General features: G+C 37.0%; 1 protein-coding gene across 6 annotated transcripts in view; it reads right to left on the reverse strand.

Moving 5' to 3' along the window:
• Positions 1-21,625, reverse strand: part of mpdz (multiple PDZ domain crumbs cell polarity complex component) — a 65,709-nt gene that overhangs the window by 17,423 nt on the left and 26,661 nt on the right. For 2 of the 6 annotated variants that reach the window (XM_026215739.1, XM_026215738.1), the window contains exons 14-28: positions 21,084-21,230; positions 20,165-20,332; positions 18,933-19,106; positions 17,335-17,544; positions 14,588-14,698; positions 14,165-14,308; positions 12,278-12,389; positions 8,168-8,366; positions 6,710-6,751; positions 4,633-4,728; positions 4,460-4,555; positions 3,712-3,889; positions 3,124-3,234; positions 1,739-1,828; positions 294-356 (exon numbers count right to left, since the gene is read on the reverse strand). In XM_026215739.1, the coding sequence (XP_026071524.1) occupies positions 294-356; positions 1,739-1,828; positions 3,124-3,234; positions 3,712-3,889; positions 4,460-4,555; positions 4,633-4,728; positions 6,710-6,751; positions 8,168-8,366; positions 12,278-12,389; positions 14,165-14,308; positions 14,588-14,698; positions 17,335-17,544; positions 18,933-19,106; positions 20,165-20,332; positions 21,084-21,230 (1,941 nt within the window). The remainder of the gene's footprint in view (positions 1-293; positions 357-1,738; positions 1,829-3,123; positions 3,235-3,711; positions 3,890-4,459; positions 4,556-4,632; positions 4,729-6,709; positions 6,752-8,167; positions 8,367-12,277; positions 12,390-14,164; positions 14,309-14,587; positions 14,699-17,334; positions 17,545-18,932; positions 19,107-20,164; positions 20,333-21,083; positions 21,231-21,625) is intronic. The other 4 variants (XM_026215742.1, XM_026215740.1, XM_026215741.1 and 1 more) reach the window with 3 other exon arrangements.

The raw sequence follows: 21,625 nt of genomic DNA on the forward strand, positions 1-21,625 counted from the left end.
TACTAACATTAAAACTGAAAAATAAATAAGAATTTAAAAATAAATAAAAATAATTAATAAGTACTAAAAAAACAATTACAAGAGCTGGTTAATTTCCATTGCTCAAACAAATACTTTTTTTTTTTTTTGCGGTTAACACGAACTGTTGTTTTGAAATGTTCTGATTTTCAAACAGCTCTTTGTTGTAATGAAAAGCACTCCATTAATTCCTGAAAATATTCAGTTTCATAAATCTAGAGCAGTAACGGAGTCATACATCTGTGATGAAGATTCACTGGCGTCTGTCTGCTCACCTTCTCACTGCTGCTCTTCAGATCGAAGGCTGAGATGTCCTCTAGTGCATCCAGCGCAGATGTCTGCCGTTATTAAAAATTCAAGAAGAGTCCTCGTCAAACACAGTCCCACAAAAATACTCTACAAGACTTCAACAACATCATTAAACTCTAATGTCATTGACCAGCTCTCTGTTGGTCCAGAAGATCTGAAATGGGATGAAAGTCTCTCTTTATGGCCGCAGAGCCCCCCTCGTGTTTTGTACTTGTTGTTCAGAGTCATTGAAACAAAGCTACTTTTAAGAGCCATCTGCAGAGAGACATCTGCTGGGCGGGAATGAGGCACGGATCATTAATGCACATCTGGACAGAGACTTTATAAAGGTCTGATGAAGAGAAAGGACAGACCGCAGAGAGCCGGACTTTACAGGTGCCTTGATACAAGGGCTTTGCTCAGCTGAGAAATTCAACGACATGTTTCAGAGATTCAGCATTATTGCAATACATAAAAACCTCTAGTTTTGGGGTTTTTTGCAGGTTGAGATTTCAGCAAAAACAGTCGCGATGTGCGATATCATGATTTAAAACAGCTGTTTTGAGTCGGATCATGAAACCCATTTACACTTTAGGAAACTTATTTTGAAAAAGTACTTAAGTACTTAAGTGTGAATTGAATGCATTCGGACTCTTACTTTTGCATGTTAATTAGGATGAAATTGGATATCATTTGAAAGCTTGGTAACACTTTATTTTAAGGTGTCCTTGTTACACATACTTACTATTATAATAACAATTACTTATGCATAATTACATGCAAGTAACCCTAAAACAAACCCAAATCCTAACCTTAACCATATTGTAAGTACATGCAGTTAATTAATACTACTCAGTACTTAAATGTATAATTACACTGTAACAAGAACACCTTAAAATAAAGTGTAACTGACAGCTTAAACACTCACAATTCATCCTCCTCCACCTAGTTGGCAGTGTCAAGTGTCATATTACTAAATGTACTACCATATTTTATGATTAAAATGTTTTCTAATCTTGACAGATTAAAGTGACCTCTTTGTTTGTGATATCAACTTCAAATTTGGAACATAATTTAACAAGACAAATGGCTTTTGAGTATACAGCAATTTTAGATTCCAGAATAATTTAGTTATTCTTTTTAGAACAGTAAAATTCTTCAGCAATAATCTGCTGATTGTTTTCTATAAAAATAAATCAACCCTAGTTTAGAGGTTAACTTCTTTTTCACAAGGGACATTTTGATTCTACAGAGCATTTCATTGGACAAAAAGTCATATTTTCATTGCTAGTATATACTTAGACAACAATAAACATGGAAAACTTTGAGGAACAAGGATGAGTTTTCTAGAATGTGCCACTTGATAACCGTTCAACACATCAGATACACACACACACACACACACACACACACACACACACAGGCGTCTAACCTGCAGTGGTTTGTATGTAAAGCAGGGTTTGGGGTAAGGATGGAGGGGTTGCTCTGAGCGCTTCAGCTGTAGCTGGGCTACTGGAGGTTTCTACAAGCACAACACAGAAGGTTAGCAGCCAGAATCACCCTGCGCCAGGATATCAGCTTAAACACATTTCATCCTGTGAGACGAGTCATTAAAACATCTAATATGTAAACTAGAAGTGCCATTATTTTAAAAAGAGGCCTGTGGGTAAATCAAAGTAAGTGGAGGACGTGGCTCAGGACATTAACAGTGAAGCAGTTGAACTTTGGAGAGCCATAACAAAGTGTTACTTATTTAATCACATTTGATTGAGTTTGTAAATGTGTTTAAGTTGACTTACTGGCGAATCGTTACATTAAGCCGAGCTGAATGTGGGATGCTGGGAGCGGAGATAAGAGGGCCGAACAGAAATTACCTGACACTTTGGCACAGGGACACATTTTAAAACCGTCCCATATTTCTCTATGACAGGAGGTGATTCAAAACTATACAGAGAGTCAGGCTGAGAGACAGACAGACAGAAGATGAGGTGCAGAGCGAGAGACAGATGTCTTTCTGAGCACTAAACCGTATCAAAAGCGGTTGGTTAGTTAGTTAGTGCTGGGAGATATATTAAAGATTCACAATATATTCATGATTATGGAAGGATATTCCATATATATATATATATATATATATATATATATATATATATATATATATATATAATAAGGTAAACATCACTGATTACCACTACCTTTTAAAAAATGAAGTGTGTATAATTGGATTGAATGTGTACTTGTAGTGTTCTTCAAATTTTAAAAGTATATAAAAAAAATGTTCTTGCAGATAATACTTGCCATATTTTTCACAGACAAAATGAGTAATTGTGAAATTAAACATATATAAAGATGTGCTTAATGCTTACTTTTTAATTAAATACAATTCTTTGTGTTCCTTTAGCAAAAAAAATATATTTCTAACAAGATATTTACTGTATGCAACATTTTGAATACTTGAATACTCAGCAACAGTGTCTGTTCACTTCAAATTAGATTCCTCTGATTTTAAAAAATAAAAATAAAACACTGCAGAGCAAATATATAAACACTGAGCCATATGGCAAAAAATATCCTTAAATGTTGAGATTGTCAACAGAATGTAAACAGTTTTAATTTGATTTATTAAAATTTACTTAAACATCTAACTTTTTTTCTTAATAAGTGTTTTATTAAGTTTGATATTCAGTTAAAGCTATATCACCCAGCCACAGTTAGTATGCAGCTGTTATAAATGTGTTATAAACACCCACACGTGTTAACCAGCATCAATAAATGGATCAGCTCAGCAGAAGAGTGTATAGTGTGTGTGATACTGACTCTGTCTCTGTGAATGATGCTCTGCACCAGGAACACCACGGGGTTTCCAGCGTTACGGATGGCCTCCACCGCCTGCTCATGACTGGCATCACGCAGATCCGCTCCGCCCACCTGTCACACACACACACACACTCATATAATTTTTATAATTTAAAAGACATAGACATTTGACAATTGTAAGTAAATTCAAAACAAATGTAAAGAAAAGCAAGTGTAAAACATTTAAAATAATAAATAAAATGTTAAACTGTTTGGATTTCATCAAAGATGTGAGCTTGTATAAAGCTTGGTCAAATATCTTAAGGTATTTCCAGCATTTCTGCTGTGATTATGACAGAGCTGTTTGTTTTTATAATTTTATCTTATTAACAATAACTGAAAATATGTAAATAGCAAATTAATTAACTGCAATTCATTTTGTAACTCCAGATGTTTCAAGAACTGTATGTTATTCAATTAAAAACTAATCTGAGAGAAAATAAAAAGAAATATGACCTCTATTTACAACCAGATTTGGTGTTTTTTTAAATTACAGTTGGATAATTAATATATTAATAATAATTTATCACTAAGTAAGTGTGTATGTACCTCTAAAATCCTGTCTCCTGTCTTCAGTGTGCCATTGCGTCCCGCCGGACTGTCCTCCAGGACGTGTTTAATAAAGATGCCCCTCATCACTTCCCCATTGCTAAGGCGACTGCCCATGCCCCGCCCACCAACAATACTGATGCCCAGAGATTTCCCAGCTTCCCTGTGCAACTCCACTCTGAGCAAACACACACAGAACATTCATTTAACATCCAGTAATGCCAATTTGCAACATCATGATCAACATATTTTCATGACTTTCTCAAAGTTGTCTTCACTGATTTCTTTCTCATCATCATGATCCCACCTTCTGATTGAACAGCAACAAAATTTGCAAGCATATATATATATATATATATATATATATATATATATATATATATATTAACAGAACATATTTTGTCTGTTTCAATATGCCAAACTGTTTATAGCATACAGCCTATTTCATCAAAAATCTAATGACTGTAAATAGGTCATATAGCTCTAAAGTTATATGAAAATCCCAAATTTAAACTTATGGTGGCGCTAGAGGGTTCGAGTGAGAGAGCCCTAAACTGGTCTGATTGATGTTCATACCTTCCCTAATAAACGCACCAAATTTTGCTCCAATGGTTTTTAAGGGCTGCCATATAATCCCAGAGGAACTATAATTAGAATACCAACAGAAACCGATTTCTAATACATATCTAATCCTAATAGATATGCCCATGTTTTTCAATCACATGCAATTTTATTGGTCTGTCCTCACCTCCGTGGTAGATTCCAGCTGTTGGAAGCTGTTGTCTGTCGTTCACTCTCCTGTCCTTCTCCATCTTCTCTCTCTGGAAGATCTGAGACTGTCTGACTAAACACACAAACACAAAGCTCTCAGTTTTTGTCAGTTGTATGGCTGACAGGATGAAGTGTGAGTGGAGTACGTACTGTTGAGAGTCGTTTTTGCCATCAGAGAGATCTTCACTCTGGAGCTGCTGGCTCGCCCAGTATTCCTCTAAATATTCTGCAGGAACATACGTGATTCTGCACACACATAATCACAAGATTCATAAGCGGATGACATTTGACTCATCAGACCTGTCATCAACACTGCCGGAATCAAACTTCAAAGGAATCTCCCAGCTTAAACAGCATTTGTGACTTAATGGCCACTTGTTCTTCAGTAAAAAAAGAGGAGTCGATCAGCAATATGCAATAAATGAATTAAACTGAGCCTAACTTGCATTGAAGCACATCTTGTTTTTTTTCAGCATTATGGGTAATATGTGATATTCTTTGCCTATCTCTGCCCAAGGTGAACTCATAAATCAGTCAAGCGATTGTCAACAGCAGCCGGTGTTTTATGCGTTAGTAAATGAATGTCCCACAACAAGACATTTCTCAGTTTCATTTGCATTTCATCCAAAAAATTCAAACCAAAATAGTCTGACTCAACAGCGAGCCCGATAATTTAGCTTGAATTTTCATGTTTCTGGATCAGGAGTCAAAACAAAAATAGTTTTTTGCTTCATCAATTGACTGTAAGTGAAGATGACAGATCTAATGGAGAAAAATCAAACCTTGTTTTGAACAATTCATGCATACAGGCGGCGATATCAAGACATTAGGAGTCACGGCACATCGATGTGAATCAAATATTCATTAACCACACGTTCAGAGAAAACGCTTCATAAATGAACAACAATCGATGGCTGGAAATCAAATCATTGACGTGAGAGAGAGAGATGTTAGTCAAAGATGAACAACACAAAACACACCATGTTAGAAAGAAACGATGGTCTGGAATGTTAACGACGAACGACAGTCTCTTGAGAACACGAATGCATGTTACCAAGGAAACAGCATCCTGCTCAAACACTGCTTGATGAGGAAGCGCAGCATGATTGAGTTTGACTGGAACGTGAGTGTTAGGCATTAGTCGGGTCAAACCTACTATGCAGTACAATTCAAATTTGCCTTACAGTATTGGTTAAAATAGCACAATTAAAACCGAAGCACTCTCCTATCCTAACTTAATTTGAGATTCTTTGGTGTAGACCTCATACACTTAGCTTTAAGTAATCATGGGGCGAATTTGAAATCATTCACTACTTTGTTGTGCATAAATTTTAACCTTTTTTGCCATGTGCACTCACTTCTGAAATTAAAAACTATCAATTTAGCAAGTTAATTTTTAATTTATCTAGTTAAAATTATTTTAAGAAAACACGTTTCTTCAAAGCATACTTTTTTCACAAATGAATTAACTACAAATTACATTTCAACCTGTTTGTCTTTTGTAATATCACTTCAATAAATTTTTAACAAAGAATAATAAAAAAAAAAAAAAAAAAATATATATATATATATATATATATATATATATATATATATATATATATATATATATATATATAGTGGGAACACAACAACATCAAATATTTGTTTGTAAATATTTATTTATTTATTAATGTAAAAACAGGAATACTCTGAAATGTTATTACGATATTTCAAAATAAATAATTATAATTAACTGATACATTTCAACATTTTAAAATACATTTTAAAATGTAATAAATATTTAAAATGTACATTTTAAATACTTTCAATTATAATTTATTCCTGTATTTTCAGCATCCATAACTCCAGTATATGATTAATGTTCAAAGCAACTGTGCTGCTTAATATTTTAATAATAATGATTTAACAATTTTAACAGAGTAGAAATAAAATAAATAAACACTAAAATAATCACAAAAAGGTACTGCTTAACAGAAATGACCCAATAATGGAGATTTAGATTCAGCAGAAGACAGAAACTCATTCAGGTTTGGGATGAAATGAGGGAGAATAAATGATGCCAGAACTGTGTCCAGACTTTGAGCTGGTGTGTGATTAGAAGAGAATGGAAGCAGGGCTGCGGGCGGCCCGAACAATCAGATTTTTGGATAAAGCTCTGAGCGACAGCTCAAAACAAACACAAGCAGGGAGTGAGGACAGACAGCATGATGAAGGCAGTACTCACACAGAGACGGGGCTCAGCTCTTCCCCCGCAGCACCTGTGGATCTGGAAATGTGAAGAGTAGTTTACGGACACAGACGCCGCTGGCAGCGCGAGGCAAAATAAAGCCAGTCACTGCAGCTAGAACAAGCTCTCTGCTGCCAGACGGCTTCTGGGTCACCGTTGGACACTGATAAGCTTTGTTTTATGAATGTCTGTTTAACCTTTCACTGTGAATGTAAATCCTGAGCTCTGCCGAGGTTGATGGCTCTATTAAATTGGCAGCACCCATATAGTAAACCCTGACTGTACAAAAAGTACCACCAAAAGTAACCAGTTCGACAAGCTAGATGCAACCTAATCATATCGGTCTATGTGAAAATGTCTGGGGTCGGTACGATTTTTTTAGCTATATATAATATATATTTAACTCCCTGATGTCTAAGGGGGTTTTGGGGGCCTGGAGAAGTTTTGGCATGCTCTGACTTTTGTGCTTTTTTCAGTTGCTTATAAACATATACATGGCTAAAGTCTGAAAACACTGTATTCAATTTATTCCTGTATGTAATTAACTAATTTGATGCACAGCTTTATTTTCAGCATCATTCCTCCAGTCTTCATTGTCACATGATCTTCAGAAATCATTCTAATATGCTGATTTACTGCTCAAGAAACATTTCTGATTATCATCAATGTTGAAACGATATTCTTGTGGAAACTGTGACACATTTGATTTTCCAGGATTCAAAAATGAATAGAAAGTTCTAAAAGAACAACATTTATTTGTAAAATAATTGACCTCAGACTTTTGAACAGTGTAGTGGATGCCGCAAAAAAGCACTTATGTATATTATAATTGTTTTATGATTAATTAATAAGCACACCATGCAATTAATTTCATTAGAGTTGTTAATGAACTGACAGTCCTTCATGTATATTCATTTGGTTACTTCCCTCAGCAAATATTGATAAATGCGATTTATTTAATTATTAATCAGTATATAATGTTAGTTGTTCAATTAAATGATTAGAAGTTTTACAAAAGCTTCCATTTGTTAACACTGGTTAACTACATTAGTTAACATGACTAAAAATGAAAAAACACTACTAAAACATTTCTTAATCTTAGCTTAAATTAATTTGAACAATTATTAAGACATTATTGAAATCCAAAGCTGTATCTGTTAATATTATTTAATAAACCTGAGATGACATAAACTCTGAACAGTTAACAAGGATGTATAAATACTGTAATGCATGTATTGCTCATTGATAGTTTATGCAGTAAACAAATGTTAACTAATGTAGTCTTAATGAATAGCTTTTTGAAAAAACAAAACAAATGACACTCTTTCTGTTTAATATAAATAATATAAAACAATAAAACACAAACCTTTCTGAGAGTGTCTATAATTATCCACCTCTCAATAATACAGCGTCTGATTTGTGCCCGAGAAGTTGAACTGTGTGTGTGTGTCTCACCCCAGGTCTGGTCCGATCAGAGAGTGTCTGCGCAGCATGGCTCGCGCCTGAGCGTTTGTCAGGTTTCCCGTTGGTTCTCCGTTGATGGCCAGAATCAGGTCCCCGACCCCGAGACGCCCATCTCTGCTGATGGAGCCGCCGTGAATGATGCTGCGGATCAGCATCCCCGGCCCGTCCTTCAGCGCACACACCGTCATGCCTGAAACACACACGACCGGACGTGATGGCTGCCGTTTTTATGCCATGCCAGCTTCCTTGGCTATTTTTTAAAGGTGAAGAACAAGTTGAAATTTGCACTGAAATTTCATATATATATATATATATATATATATATATATATATATATATATATATATATATATATATATATATATATATATATATATTATATACTGTATATGTAAAAAAAAATCATGTTTTGTTATATGCATGTGTTGTAAGGATTTGCAACACTTGTGTTGTCAAACTGATGAAGATGTTTTCTTCATTTGCTGGTGTTTTTAATTTGCATGTGTTTTCTTAAGTCACAGCATGTTGAGCTCTCTCGGACGCCATACATTTCAAACACTGATTACTAACATACTTTATATTGTGTTGTGTGCATAAGAACATGATTACAGGTAATTCATGCAAAAAAAAAATGAATTATCACTAAATATAAATAAAGTAGAATGCAGACACAGACATTAAAGAAGGAATTATGAACCTCTGATGACTCTGTCATCTTGGTCTTCCATGAGGAGCACTTAGTGATGGATGTCGTAAAAAATCATCCGCCAGGAAATTAAATGCACTTTAATTGCAATCTTCTAGATCAAGAATGGGAGCCCATTAACACCTGTGACAGTAAAACTGAGTCCAGATCTAAAGCGGTGTAAAGCAGCCTCAAATGAATGCCAGATTTCCCTCAGCTGAATTTTCAATACCCTATTAGCGTATATTGGCAAAGCAGACTGTGTTCAATTGCTGCTTTGGGATAGAGGCGGCCCAAACTGCTGCTGTATGATCCCACGGCCAAACCCACATCTTAATCATTAGTGAAATCAGCAGCTGGGGAAAACTTCTCATCACATCACTTGCTGCATGTATACAGTAAGAAATATTCCCTTCATATTTTCCTGTTTTAAAGTGAGGTCAAATTTACCATTGCACAAAACTACAGTTGCAGAAAATATGATATTAATGACATAAAAAGCCACTTAAGTGACTTAAAAGAGAAACACTTTTATGAACACACTTAAGTAAAATGTTTAATTATTATAACTAAGTGAATTATTCAAGTTGTATTTTAAAGTTCCTTTAAATTCATTATGGTTTAATATTTTTGAATGGAAATGAAAATTAAGTATATTTTAGTAAATAAATGCTTATCAGTAAATTCAGTGCACTTTAATCACGTAATTATGAAATTACAAATTAATCACACATTTTTCTGTAATTAAAGGGATAATTCACCCCAAAATGAAACTTTTGTCATTAATCATTAACCCCCATGTCGTTCCAAAGCCATAAAAGCTTTGTTCATTTTCGGAACGCAATTAAAGATAGTTTGGATGAAAACTGGGAGGCTTGTGACTGTCCCATAAACTGCCAAGTAAATTACACTGTCAAAGTCCAGAAAAGTATGAAAAGCATCATCAGAATAGTCCATCTGCTATCAGTGTTTCAACTGTAACGTTATGAAGTGATGAGAATACTGTTTGTAAGTGAAGAAAACAAAAATAACGAAAAAAAAAAAAAAAAATATTCAACAATTCCTTTGACAAAGCTATCGCCGCACTGAAGACATGAGCACCGGTGACTCTTGTGGCAAGCTCGCAAGTTGTGGATATGGCAAGCCCCATATACATTTAATCACCTGCTTCTCGCATACGTCCTCCAGAGCACCCTCCAGTGCCAGCCCGCAGCTCAGATCTAATGGATATGGATTTACCCTCAGGTTTCTCGGCACCCATCCTCTCCCCAGATTCCACTCTAGGGCACTTCCCTGAGCTTCCTTCATCTCCTAAGTCTCATTAGCCTCCGCTGGTTCTGTCCAGCCCTTCTTCATCTCCTGAGCACCCAGAGTTAAGCCCACGGCCGGACTCCTGATCCTGAGTTAAGCCCAAGGAAGGCTCCAGATCCCCTGTCTAGCCCAGGGAGGGCTCCTGGCTACCAGTTAAGCCCAGGAAGGGCTCCGGTTTCACTGTTCAGCCCAGGAAGGGCTTCGGTTTCACTGTTAAACCCAGGGAGGGCTCCTGACCCCCAGTTAAGTCCAGTGTCAGCTCCAGCCCCAGAGCTCGCTCCAGTGTTGGCTCCAGCCCCAGAGCTCACTCCAGTGTCGGCTCCAGCCCAAGAGCTCACTCCAGTGTCGGCTCCAGCCCCAGAGCTCACTCCAGTGTCGGCTCCAGCCCCAGAGCTCGCTCCAGTGTCGGCTCCAGCCCCAGAGCTCGCTCCAGTGTCGGCTCCAGCCCCAGAGCTCGCTCCAGTGTCGGCTCCAGCCCCAGAGCTCACTCCAGTGTCAGCTCCAGCCCCAGAGCTCGCTCCAGAGATTGCTCCAGTGTCAGTTCCAGCCCAGAGCTCACTCCAGTGTCGGCTACATCCCCAGAGCTCGCTCCAGTGTTGGCTCCAGCCCCAGAGCTCGCTCCAGTGTTGGCTCCAGCCCCAGAGCTTGCTCCAGTGTCGGCTCCAGCCCCAGAGATTGCTCCAGTGTCGGCTCCTGCCCCAGAGCTTGCTCCAGTGTCGGCTCCAGCCCCAGAGCTTGCTCCAGTGTCGGCTCCAGCCCCAGAGATTGCTCCAGTGTCGGCTCCAGCCCCAGAGCTTGCTCCAGTGTTGGCTCCAGCCCCAGAGCTTGCTCCTGTGTCAGCTACATCCCCAGAGCTCGCTCCAGTGTCAGCTCCAGCCCCAGAGCTTGCTCCAGTGTCGGCTCCAGCCCCAGAGCTTGCTCCAGTGTTGGCTCCAGCCCCAGAGCTTGCTCCTGTGTCAGCTACATCCCCAGAGATTGCTCCAGTGTCAGCTCCAGCCCCAGAGCTCGCTCCAGTGTCGCCTCCATCCCCAGTGATTGCTCCAGTGTCGGCTCAAGGCCTGAGTTCAGCCCCGTAAGTTTCCCCAAGTATTTTTTTTTGGGAGGAGGGGGCAGTTGTAGAGGCCGAGGCAGGGGCTTGGGCTCTGCCTCCCCTGATCCGCCATGGCCGCAGAGTCTCCAGATCCGCCATGGCCACCCGAACTACCTGCTCTCCCATGGTCGTCCGAGCTCCCTGTGCTGCAATGGTTCCCCAAGCTCAATGCTTCACCCTGGAGGTCTTCCTTGACTCCACCCTGTTCCAGCCCTGAACCAATCTCCAGGGCGCCCACCCCCCTCCCCGGTGTTAGGGCTCGGGACCAGCCTTGGAAGTAATGTCACAGTTATGGACATCTGTTTTCCTGTTCTTCCTGGTTTTTCTTGTTTAGTTAATTGATTACTCCCCAACTGTTTCTGTTCTCCCTGATTACTTTCCATCAGTTAAATAATTTTAGTTTAACCAGTTTAATTATTCCAGCTACAGATGATCCGCCAGCTGAAATATCCACACACGTGATAGAGCCTACTGACCGGGACTCCCTCTTTATGTATTCAGACGTATTCGCTTTTGTAATGATGCAAAGCGTATGACCCAAACCACTCAAATTTATAAAACATTATTACAAGCTTAACATTGTGAAATGGGCCAAGGTAAGGAGATAGTAATATTTAAACACTGACTGGTTATATACTTGCTCAGTAATCCAGAAAAAGCAATGCAATGCAGCTTTAAGCATATTCTTTTAAAGTATATTATATCCACAGTAAGTACCATATTTTCCGGACTATAAGTCACACTTTTTTTCATAGTTTGGCTGGTCCTGAGACTTATAGTCAGGTGCGACTTATTTATCAAAATTAATTTGACATGAACCTTCTTGGGTCTAAATAAATGCGACTTATAGTCCAGTGCAACTTATATATGTTTTTTTCCTCATCATGACGTATTTTTGGACTGATGCGACTTATACTCAGGTGCGACTTATAGTCTGAAAAATGCGGTACTCTTTATAAAAGCATGCTAAAGTGTACTACTGTTTCATTAACACACTTCCTCACTGTTCTCATACCTAGACTGGAGTTGCCCTTGACCACAGTGATGGTCCTCTCAAAGCTGCTCCCCGCCACGGCGTTTAGCTGCTGGGCCTCATCTGAGGGTTCATCTGGAAGCAAATCCTCCTTCTGACAGGAGAAAAGAACAGAATCCTCATTAAAATGATATCAAAGACTGAAGTCAAGGATACAGAGTGATGAAAGAGGTCAGCAGGATGAGGCGGGATTGTGAGGGCCGAATCAGGAAGCAGGAATTATGGGTACAGATTATTGATACTATGGGAAATTAGCCATAATATTTGAGTGATGCTAAAAAAAAATGCACCACCACAGTGTCAGAGTTGGTCTGATGACTTTCCCTGTATTTACTTTCACTAAGTTCAACAGTTTGATGCCAGGAGAAGGACAGCACGATTTGGAGAAGAACCTACAACATTTAAAATGTTATTATTATTATTACTAAAAATATTAAAATGATAAATATTGCAATTGTATAATTTCATTGTAAAATATAAAATATGTAATAATAGTAATAATAATAATAAATTCACTGTGAAATGAAAAAAGAAAGTGATTATAGTTGTTATTAATATTATTACTACTATTATTATTATCATCATAATAATATTTGATACCAATATATTAAATAACGCCATTGTAAAAATTTACAGAAAATTGAAAGCTGAATATTTAATAATTATGATGATGATGATTATTATTATTCCTAAAAATATTAAACAATATAAGAATCACCATAATGATTTCAGGAATAATAATCATCATCATCATCATCATCATCAGCATCATCATCATAGTTATTAAATATTCAGCTTTCAATTTAAATTTCAAATAGCTGGCTATAAAGTTAAACTATCAAGTTCTGAAGCCGTCGAAGCTTCTCTCTCTTGAAGCAGCTGGTTTATAAGCGCTTCTCATGTGTAGGAAGATGGCTGGTATGTTTTGCGTTCCTAAATTTACATTTGAATTGACCAAAACTCACAGAACATGCGAGTTCATTAAGCAGTATTTAAAGTGAACCGAGTCGATCTGAGACACTGAAAACACGGATCATGAGCTGCTCACGAGTAAATGAAAACAGTGCTGTGACTCACAAGAAAACATGCAGTGCACATATTTATTTAATTAAATCACAGCCTTGGAGATTTGATAATCACATAAAACATGCTGTGATTTCAGTTTTGTGTCCATGAAGAGATAATAAATGAAAGAAAATGTTCAAGGAAAACTCCTGCGGGTAAGACAGACGTACGTAATTTCCCTTTCACAGCTTAACCGCTGATTTATATCCGCAATAAGAGTCAAATCAGATGCAGATGATCTCCTGATGAACAGCACCGTTAATGACCTGCAGGAGTGCAATAATGGGAGAGAGCAATTTCTGCCGAGACAGGGGAGCGTGTTTCTGAATGTAGCCATGATTCATACAGCTGTAATTGAGTTTGTTCATGCAGAATGATTCAAGAGGGACCGAATCACTCGCCTATGAATCTGAGCAGAGGCCTCCCAGAGCAGAAGCCATAAAAACACAAATAAACGCACAATTGATGGGACTCCACACAATATAGTCGCAAATTACAGCACAGAGAGCGGCTGGCCTGTGGCACGCTGGTCTGGAGCTGTGCGAGTCAATGTGGAAGTTCAGCAAATGACATGCATCAGACGTTTATTTAGGAAATAAACTGGTAAGGCTTTTTTAAGATCAGTTTTTTTCCCTTACTTCCTCTGTTTTCCCTCACCATCATGCCTCACCAAATAACACCCAGTTTAGATTTTATGTTCACATGGGCAGTTTTGAAACATAATGTACAGGATACAAAGAACTGATAAAACAATCCCAAAGGTGACTAAATCTGTGTGAGTTTCCTACATAAGACTGTGCGTACCTTCGGTGTGTTCTTCTGAAAGGTCAGATCAGCGCTGCAGATGCTGCCGTGCTCAGCAATCATCGACTGCAGCATCTCATCCTCCTCCAGAAAATGAGGATCAAATGCCTTTTCATCAGACAGGTCTAAATCACTAGAGTCGATCTGGAAGAGATGTTATGTAGATGAGAATGGTAATAGCATCAGAATGATCGTTGTTTTGTTTTGTGCTGCACTTCAAATTGTTTGTTAGGATAACCTCCAAAAAATCATCATGGACTTTTTAACTTTTTTCAAAGATGCCATGCGTGTCTTGCTAAGCTTGGAGTAAAATGTTCGGCATCTGTCTCCTATCAACGCTGATTTATTTTTGCTCCTACACAACATTGCACTACTAACATGCTTTGCACAGGAATGCTTTGGTTGTGTTTTATGAGCACTGACCACTGCAGGTTCAGCGCGGAACACAGCTTCATCCTCCTCATCACCATCACAGCCCTTCGTCAGCAGCAGAGCCGAGAAGATGAAGGAGGAAGAGCCATCCTCATCCTCAGTCTGTGAAGACAGGGTGACCATTCATTCTCTGATGATGAGCAGATCACATTAAGTTTGGGCGCTATGACCAGAACGAGTAGCTGTATAAAGCCGCGTTTCCACCGCAGGAACTTTACCCAGGAACTAGGGACTTGGTCCGGTACTTGGTGTGTTTCCACCGCAGGAACCAGGAACTAAATAAAGTTCCGGGTAAAAAAATGCCCCTCAGAAAGCCCCAGCTGGCGAGGTGGTACTTTTTCAGAGTTCCGGAACTTTCGGGGGCGGGACTTTGGCGCTAAACATGCTGATTGAGTTCACGCAGCATTGGTTGAGTTCAACCACCATTTATTCGGATCAACATTTTCAAAATATTACAGTTATTGTGTCATGAAATGTAATTTTAAAAGTATTTCAGGCGAGAATGTAGTTGTTTAAAACTCAAATATGTTGTTTATTTATAAAGACAGCGCCTATTTAAAAATGTGTTTCGCCGATCTCTGAGACGGTGAGCTCCACTCGATCAGCGGGAGCTCAGTAATCATCTATCCGCCGAGAAGCACCCTCACCTCGGCTAGACCTTATGATATGTGCCGCTGGCTCTGATGTGTCTTCAGTGGTTAAACATAAAATATAATTCAGCTGCGGAGTAAATCTAACAGGTTTTCTTTGGTCTGTATTCAATTTATCTATATGTTAAAATGAAAATACAAAAAAGGCAAATTTATATAATATTTCGTTTCATTGTAATGGCTGCATATACACATATCCCTGAACTAAGTATATTTCTGCAGCTGTTATTATGCTTAAATGAAAACCAAAGGAGGCAGTGATATTTGATATCATATTTCGTTTTATTGTAAATATACAGTAGGGAAAATTGCAGTAGCCAAGACGAGCTGACTGAAGTTATCAAGTATAATATATATATATAGTATATAGTTACGCTGCTGTTTATAGATTTACCGGACTTGCATCGTTGCGGACATCACACTCCCCAGTCGAATGCACAAAGTCTGAATTAACTACCGATGATGCACGTCCAAAATCAGCGTACTTTATTTTTTATTTTTTATCAGCGGTACTTTGTATTGAGAAACGCGCGCAGACCTACGTCACCAGTCATTTGCCTAATCTTCCCGGTACTTTACACCGCGGTGGAAACGCAAAAAGCAACAGTTCTGGGGGGAAAAAAGTTCCTGGGAAAAATGCTCCGGGTAATTTCGGTGGAAATGCGGCACAACATGATTACTGGATATATTATTAGATACTTAGGAAAATAATACTTTTTTTTCATTAAATCGATCAAAAGTGATAGTAAAGATATTTATAATGTCACAATAATATTTCTTTTTCGAAGCAATGCTGTTCTTTTGAACTTTATTTTCATCTGTGAATCATGGAAATTAAAACATATCACAGTTTCCACAAAAATAGTGGAAAAATAGTTTTGAAAAATGTATTATAATAATAATAAAAAAAGAGGATAAATTAGGTTCTTTGGTGAGGATATAAGACTTCTTTTGAACAATCATTTTAAGTTAAATAGCTATGTAAATATCCTTTAATTTATTTACTTTTTTTGAGTTCCACAAAATAAATACATTAATTAATTAATTAAAAAAATAATTAATAAATAAATGCTAGTGCCAGTAAATATTGGGGGAAGTTAAACTTTTTGTGTGAATTTATTTCACTAATTGCATTTCTTTGTTAATTTTAAAGTAATACACATGAATTGATTTAAATTGGTTAGAATCACTCGTTATTCAGTTTTAAATGTATAAACGTAACATACAAATCTTGAATTGTTTGAGACATGCCTACTCTGTATTTTCATATTGTTCTTTGTTATTATGATGCTTTATGCAATAATGCAAAGCAATCCTGCATACTGATGCCGTGCAGATATATATTTACTGCGCTACAGCAGAATCTCATTTCATCATAACACCCAGCCCAAGATCACAATATAAGACTGAATGTGATTTGATTTGGTTAGAAATCACTTTGCATGTTAGTAGTGCAAGGTTGGTTAGCGAGCTGAATCTTTTTTTTGGTCGATTTTGACATCATTAAAATTGATGATCACATCGAAGATTGGAAGTCTAAAGGTAAATATGAAAAAATGCTTTCTCCGTTTTCACTCCGCTTCTTGGAAGTGAGTCATTTGAACCATATTAAGAGGTGATGTTACCCTATCGCACTTGAGAGAGCAGAACAAAAGCATTCGGCACGCTCAGGCAGTCTAAGGGCCTCTCGTGAGATTAAATCTTCAGAAAAAAAGGCCTGATCAGATGACCCACAATGCACTTGACAACCCACCACACACGCTCCAAACCTCAAGGCCTCTGAGGAGAAAGAGAAGGAAAGATGCCAAAATGTGCACACAATCCCAGAATAATGGAGCCGAGATAACAGCCTTGGAAAGTTGAAGAGGTTAAGATAAACTACAGCCCCTGAGAGCTCTTCACAAAGATACAGACATGCTCCTCCAAGAAGATTTCATTTCCTGAGGCCTTAAAGGACTACAGACCCACATCATGAAAAATTCAAAGAACCTGTGAAAGGAATCCCGTTACTGCAGCCACGGGTTTCAATAACACAAAATCGTCCAGAGAAAAAAGCTGCTTTAGAAAGTAGAGGATAGTATTTCTTACGGGCAGTGGTTTGGCCACACCGATGCTTACGGCGCCCATGTTCGCTCCCTTCAGAGCCTGCACTGCTTCCTCCAAACTGGCACTCTCCAGGTTGATGTTGTTGACATACATGAGACGGTCTCCTGGCAACAATCGTCCGTCTCGCTCCGCTACGCCATCGGGAACTAACGATCTAATCACAATCACCGTCTTGAGGGGGTCCATTGGGTCCTGTACACATATGAACACACACACACACACACACGCACGCAAAGTGAGTATAATATTAACATAATTTCACTTTATTTTAGTAGGCCTCTTTAGATATTCTAGTAGCTGTAAGTAACTAATTAACTCATGTTAATTAACTACATGTTGACAAACCCACATTATTTGCAACTACATGCCAGCTAACTTCCATTTATTTGTAACGTCAACTAACTCCCATTAATTTGCAACGTCAACTCCCATTATTTTGCAACTACATTTCAACTAACTCCCATTATTTTGCAACTACATGTTGAATAACATTCATTAACTTGCAACTACGTTGACTAACTCACATTGGTTTGTGACTACGTGTCAACTTACTCATTAATTTTCAACTGCATGTGGAATAACTTGCGTTAATTTGCAACTACATGTTAACTAAGTCCCATTAATTTGCAACGATGTTAACTAACTCCCAATGATTTGCAACTACATGTCAATTAAATCACATTATTTTGCAACTACATGTCAACTTACTTGTGTAAATTTGCAACTGCATGTTGAATAGCTTGTATTCATTTGCAAATAAATGTCGACTTTGTCCTGTTATTTTGCAACAACATGTCAACTAATTCCCATTAATTTGCAATGTCAACTATCTCCCATTATTTTGCAACTACGTCAACTAACTTTGATTATTTTGCAACTAAATTCCAACCAAATCCCATTATTTTGCAACTACATGTTAACTAACTTTGATTAACTTGCAACTACATGTCAACTAACTCCAATTAATTTTCAACTATATCAATTAACTAATGTTAATTTTCAACTACATGTCAACTAACGCCCATTGGTTTGCAACCACATGTCAATTTACTTGTGTTAATTTGCAACTGCATGTCAACTTTCTCATGTTAATTTGCAACTGCACATGGAATAACTTGCGTTAATTCATTTGCAACTGCATGTTGAATAACTTGCATTATTTTGCAAATATATGTTGATTTAGTCCTGTTCATTTGCAATAACATGTCAACTAATTCCCATTTAATAAAATTTAAAGATTTGAAGCAAACTACAAGTGCACATTCAATTCTTCCTTTTCACAAGAGAATGGCTGCCACAATATAATATACAAACAATAAACCGATAACACATTAATATTGCATTATCCTCTCTTTTTGTACACAACAACAAACATACAGCACAACACGTTTAGTCTGAATCACAAAAAGATGACTTTCATAAGCCAGTTCTTTCAATCATTAAAAAAGACACACAATTCAACCTCAAACTCGTGAGTTACTGCTTTGTATTTGATGTGTGAGACATGCATAAATAAATAAAGAGCCCCTCCCATTCTCATGTGATGATCTAAATTTAGGAAGCTCCTCCCACTCTCTCACCTGATAATCCAGAATGCTGAAGCCCAGTCCGCTCTCTCCTTTCTCTAGTTCAATGTCCTGTATCTCCGTTTCCCACATCGCTAACGGCGTTCCGGTGGGCTCTTCAGTCACATGACTTTTCAGGCTGTCTTCTGGTTCGCCAGAGACAAGGAAATCCTCAAACTCAACCGGTACCTACACAAACAAGATGAACACAAACTTTCTTTGTAATAAAATCCCTAAAAATGGTTCATAATCATAAAACATCACCTTAAACTATCATATCTAACAGGGTGGATGCAAAACGTACAGCTTTTATTGATAGCTAGACTGTCATGCATTTAGGCATGAAGGTCTGTCCTCTGAGAGCGATTTGAGATGTTCAGAGATTATAATGGTGCACTGTAATCTGATATAATCCCAACAAAGAGAAGTCTGACTGAACCACTCAGCTTGTTGAACACACTAATGAAAAACATGAACTTTATTACTGTAAAAGCATGGTTATAAAACAGTTTTAGGTTGACAGGGGATCCGTTTGGTTCACCATTAAGTTGGTTTTGATTCAATAAATAATATCTGATTCAATTAACAATTATTAAAATAAACAGTGCATTTAAAATAAATTGTAGGACAATCTGTTTGTTAAATCTGGAAAGACGTTACTTACATAATGAATACGGGCTAAATTAGAGCATTTTTGGAAATTAAGTGTACTTCCACCATTAGATATTTAAATAAACATTTTGTTTATTTTCAAACATTTGCAAAAATGTATCACTATTTAATATATAATTGTTTCATTACAAATATTTTAATATTTAATTTATTATTGTTTAATTATTTAATTCTATAATTGATAAATGAAGATTGTATTATCATATTATTTAATTTATTATTATTTAATTTCTAAAAAAAAAAGAAAAAAAAAATAGAAATAGAGATCACTGAGAGAAATAGGAGTCAACCACTAATTATTAATGTCATCTAATTTTTCTAGAAATACTACATAAGGTCTATTTATGATAATAGGCCATTCATATTAAAATTAGATTTATTACATTATCCATTTTTTATTCTATTTTAATTCTGTTGGCATGGATACATTCAAAGTAAATAAAGAATGCAATTACAGTAAGGGTTTGTTTTGCAATAATGTCCGATTGAATATATATTATTATGTAATAATTATATAATTACATATTTAATCTTAAATATTACATATCTGATATTTAATGTAGGATTTAATGTACCTGAACAATGGAATCAGTGGCCACATCCTCTGGCTGTGGTTGGTCAGATTGGCTGTCAATCATTAAAGGGGCGGGTCTACAGCAGACCATGGTCACAGAAACAGGAAGTTCTTTCAGAATGTCAACAACCTCTTTATGAGTCTCTCCTCTGAGGGGAATGCCATTCACCTGAACAAACACATGCAAACGTAAAATATATGAACACTAAACATAAAACATCATTGCATAAAGCATCATAAGTGTGTGTTCATGCATTTGAAGAACATCACCAAATATTCAATTCTGAATCTGCCTTTGAAAAAAAAAACATATTAAAATTTTGGGTCAGAAAGATTTTGTAAAGTCATTAATCAATTTTTTTCATAAAATATCACAGTTTCCACAAAAATATTGTGCAGCACAACTGGTTCAACATTGATAATAATCAGAAAAGTTTCTTGAGCAGTAAATCATCATTAGAATGATTTCTGAAGATCATGTGACACTGAAGACTGGAGGAATGATGGTGAAAATTCAGCTGCGCATCACAGAAATAAATTACATTTTAAAAGATTTTCACATAGAAAACAGTATTTTTAAATTGTAATAATATTTCACAATATTATTGCTTTTACTGTATTTTTGATCAAATAAATTCAGCCTTGCTGAGTATTTACATGCTTTGCAGCTAATCAAATTGTCCAATATACATGATAAAAAGTACAGTATGTATTTCAAACAAAAGTTTACATGACTTTTAAAATGACAAAATTGTATATTCATATGTCTCTCGTATTGCTAGAAATGTAAATCTGATTGGGCAAACTGGATTAGTTCAAGAAATATGACACATACACAATCAGAATTGGAACAAATTCTAATACTAATTTTATTTTTGATGCATGTTGGTGGTGGGTTGTTTCAGACGGATGTGTTTTACCTCTAGCAGTTCGTCTCCACTACAGATTTTTCCCGATCGGCCGACCGGACCCTCAGGAAGCACTGAGCGGAGGATGTGACGGTCAGCACACACGTCCAGACTGATCCCTAAACCACTGTTCTCACTGAACTTCTCCACTTGAGCCACCTGAACACACATTAACACACAACTACAGACTTTAGAAGTCCCTTGTTCACTTTCTGAAGTGTGAAACAAGTGAAACTAATTCTGTCTTCAAACTAATTCAGTCCGTTCACTCCCCACAAAGTATTCACTCTGAATATACCCTTGTGAAAGAAGTGCACTTACTGCATTGAATGTGCACTTGCAGTGTACTTCAAATCTTAAAAGTATATTTTAAAAAACTGAACTACTAGAGAAAATGGTATGAATTAAATAAAAGGCCACTTAAGTGACTATTTTTCTTAATAAACTTTTTTTTTCCCATACAAGCTGCAATACAAATGCATTAAAGTATATTTTAGTTGACCACACATGCTTGTCAGTACATTCAACAGCATACTTTAACTATATTTCACAGA

Source organism: Carassius auratus, chromosome 32, assembly GCF_003368295.1.
Source record: "Carassius auratus strain Wakin chromosome 32, ASM336829v1, whole genome shotgun sequence".
Taxonomy (NCBI): Eukaryota; Metazoa; Chordata; class Actinopteri; order Cypriniformes; family Cyprinidae; genus Carassius; species Carassius auratus.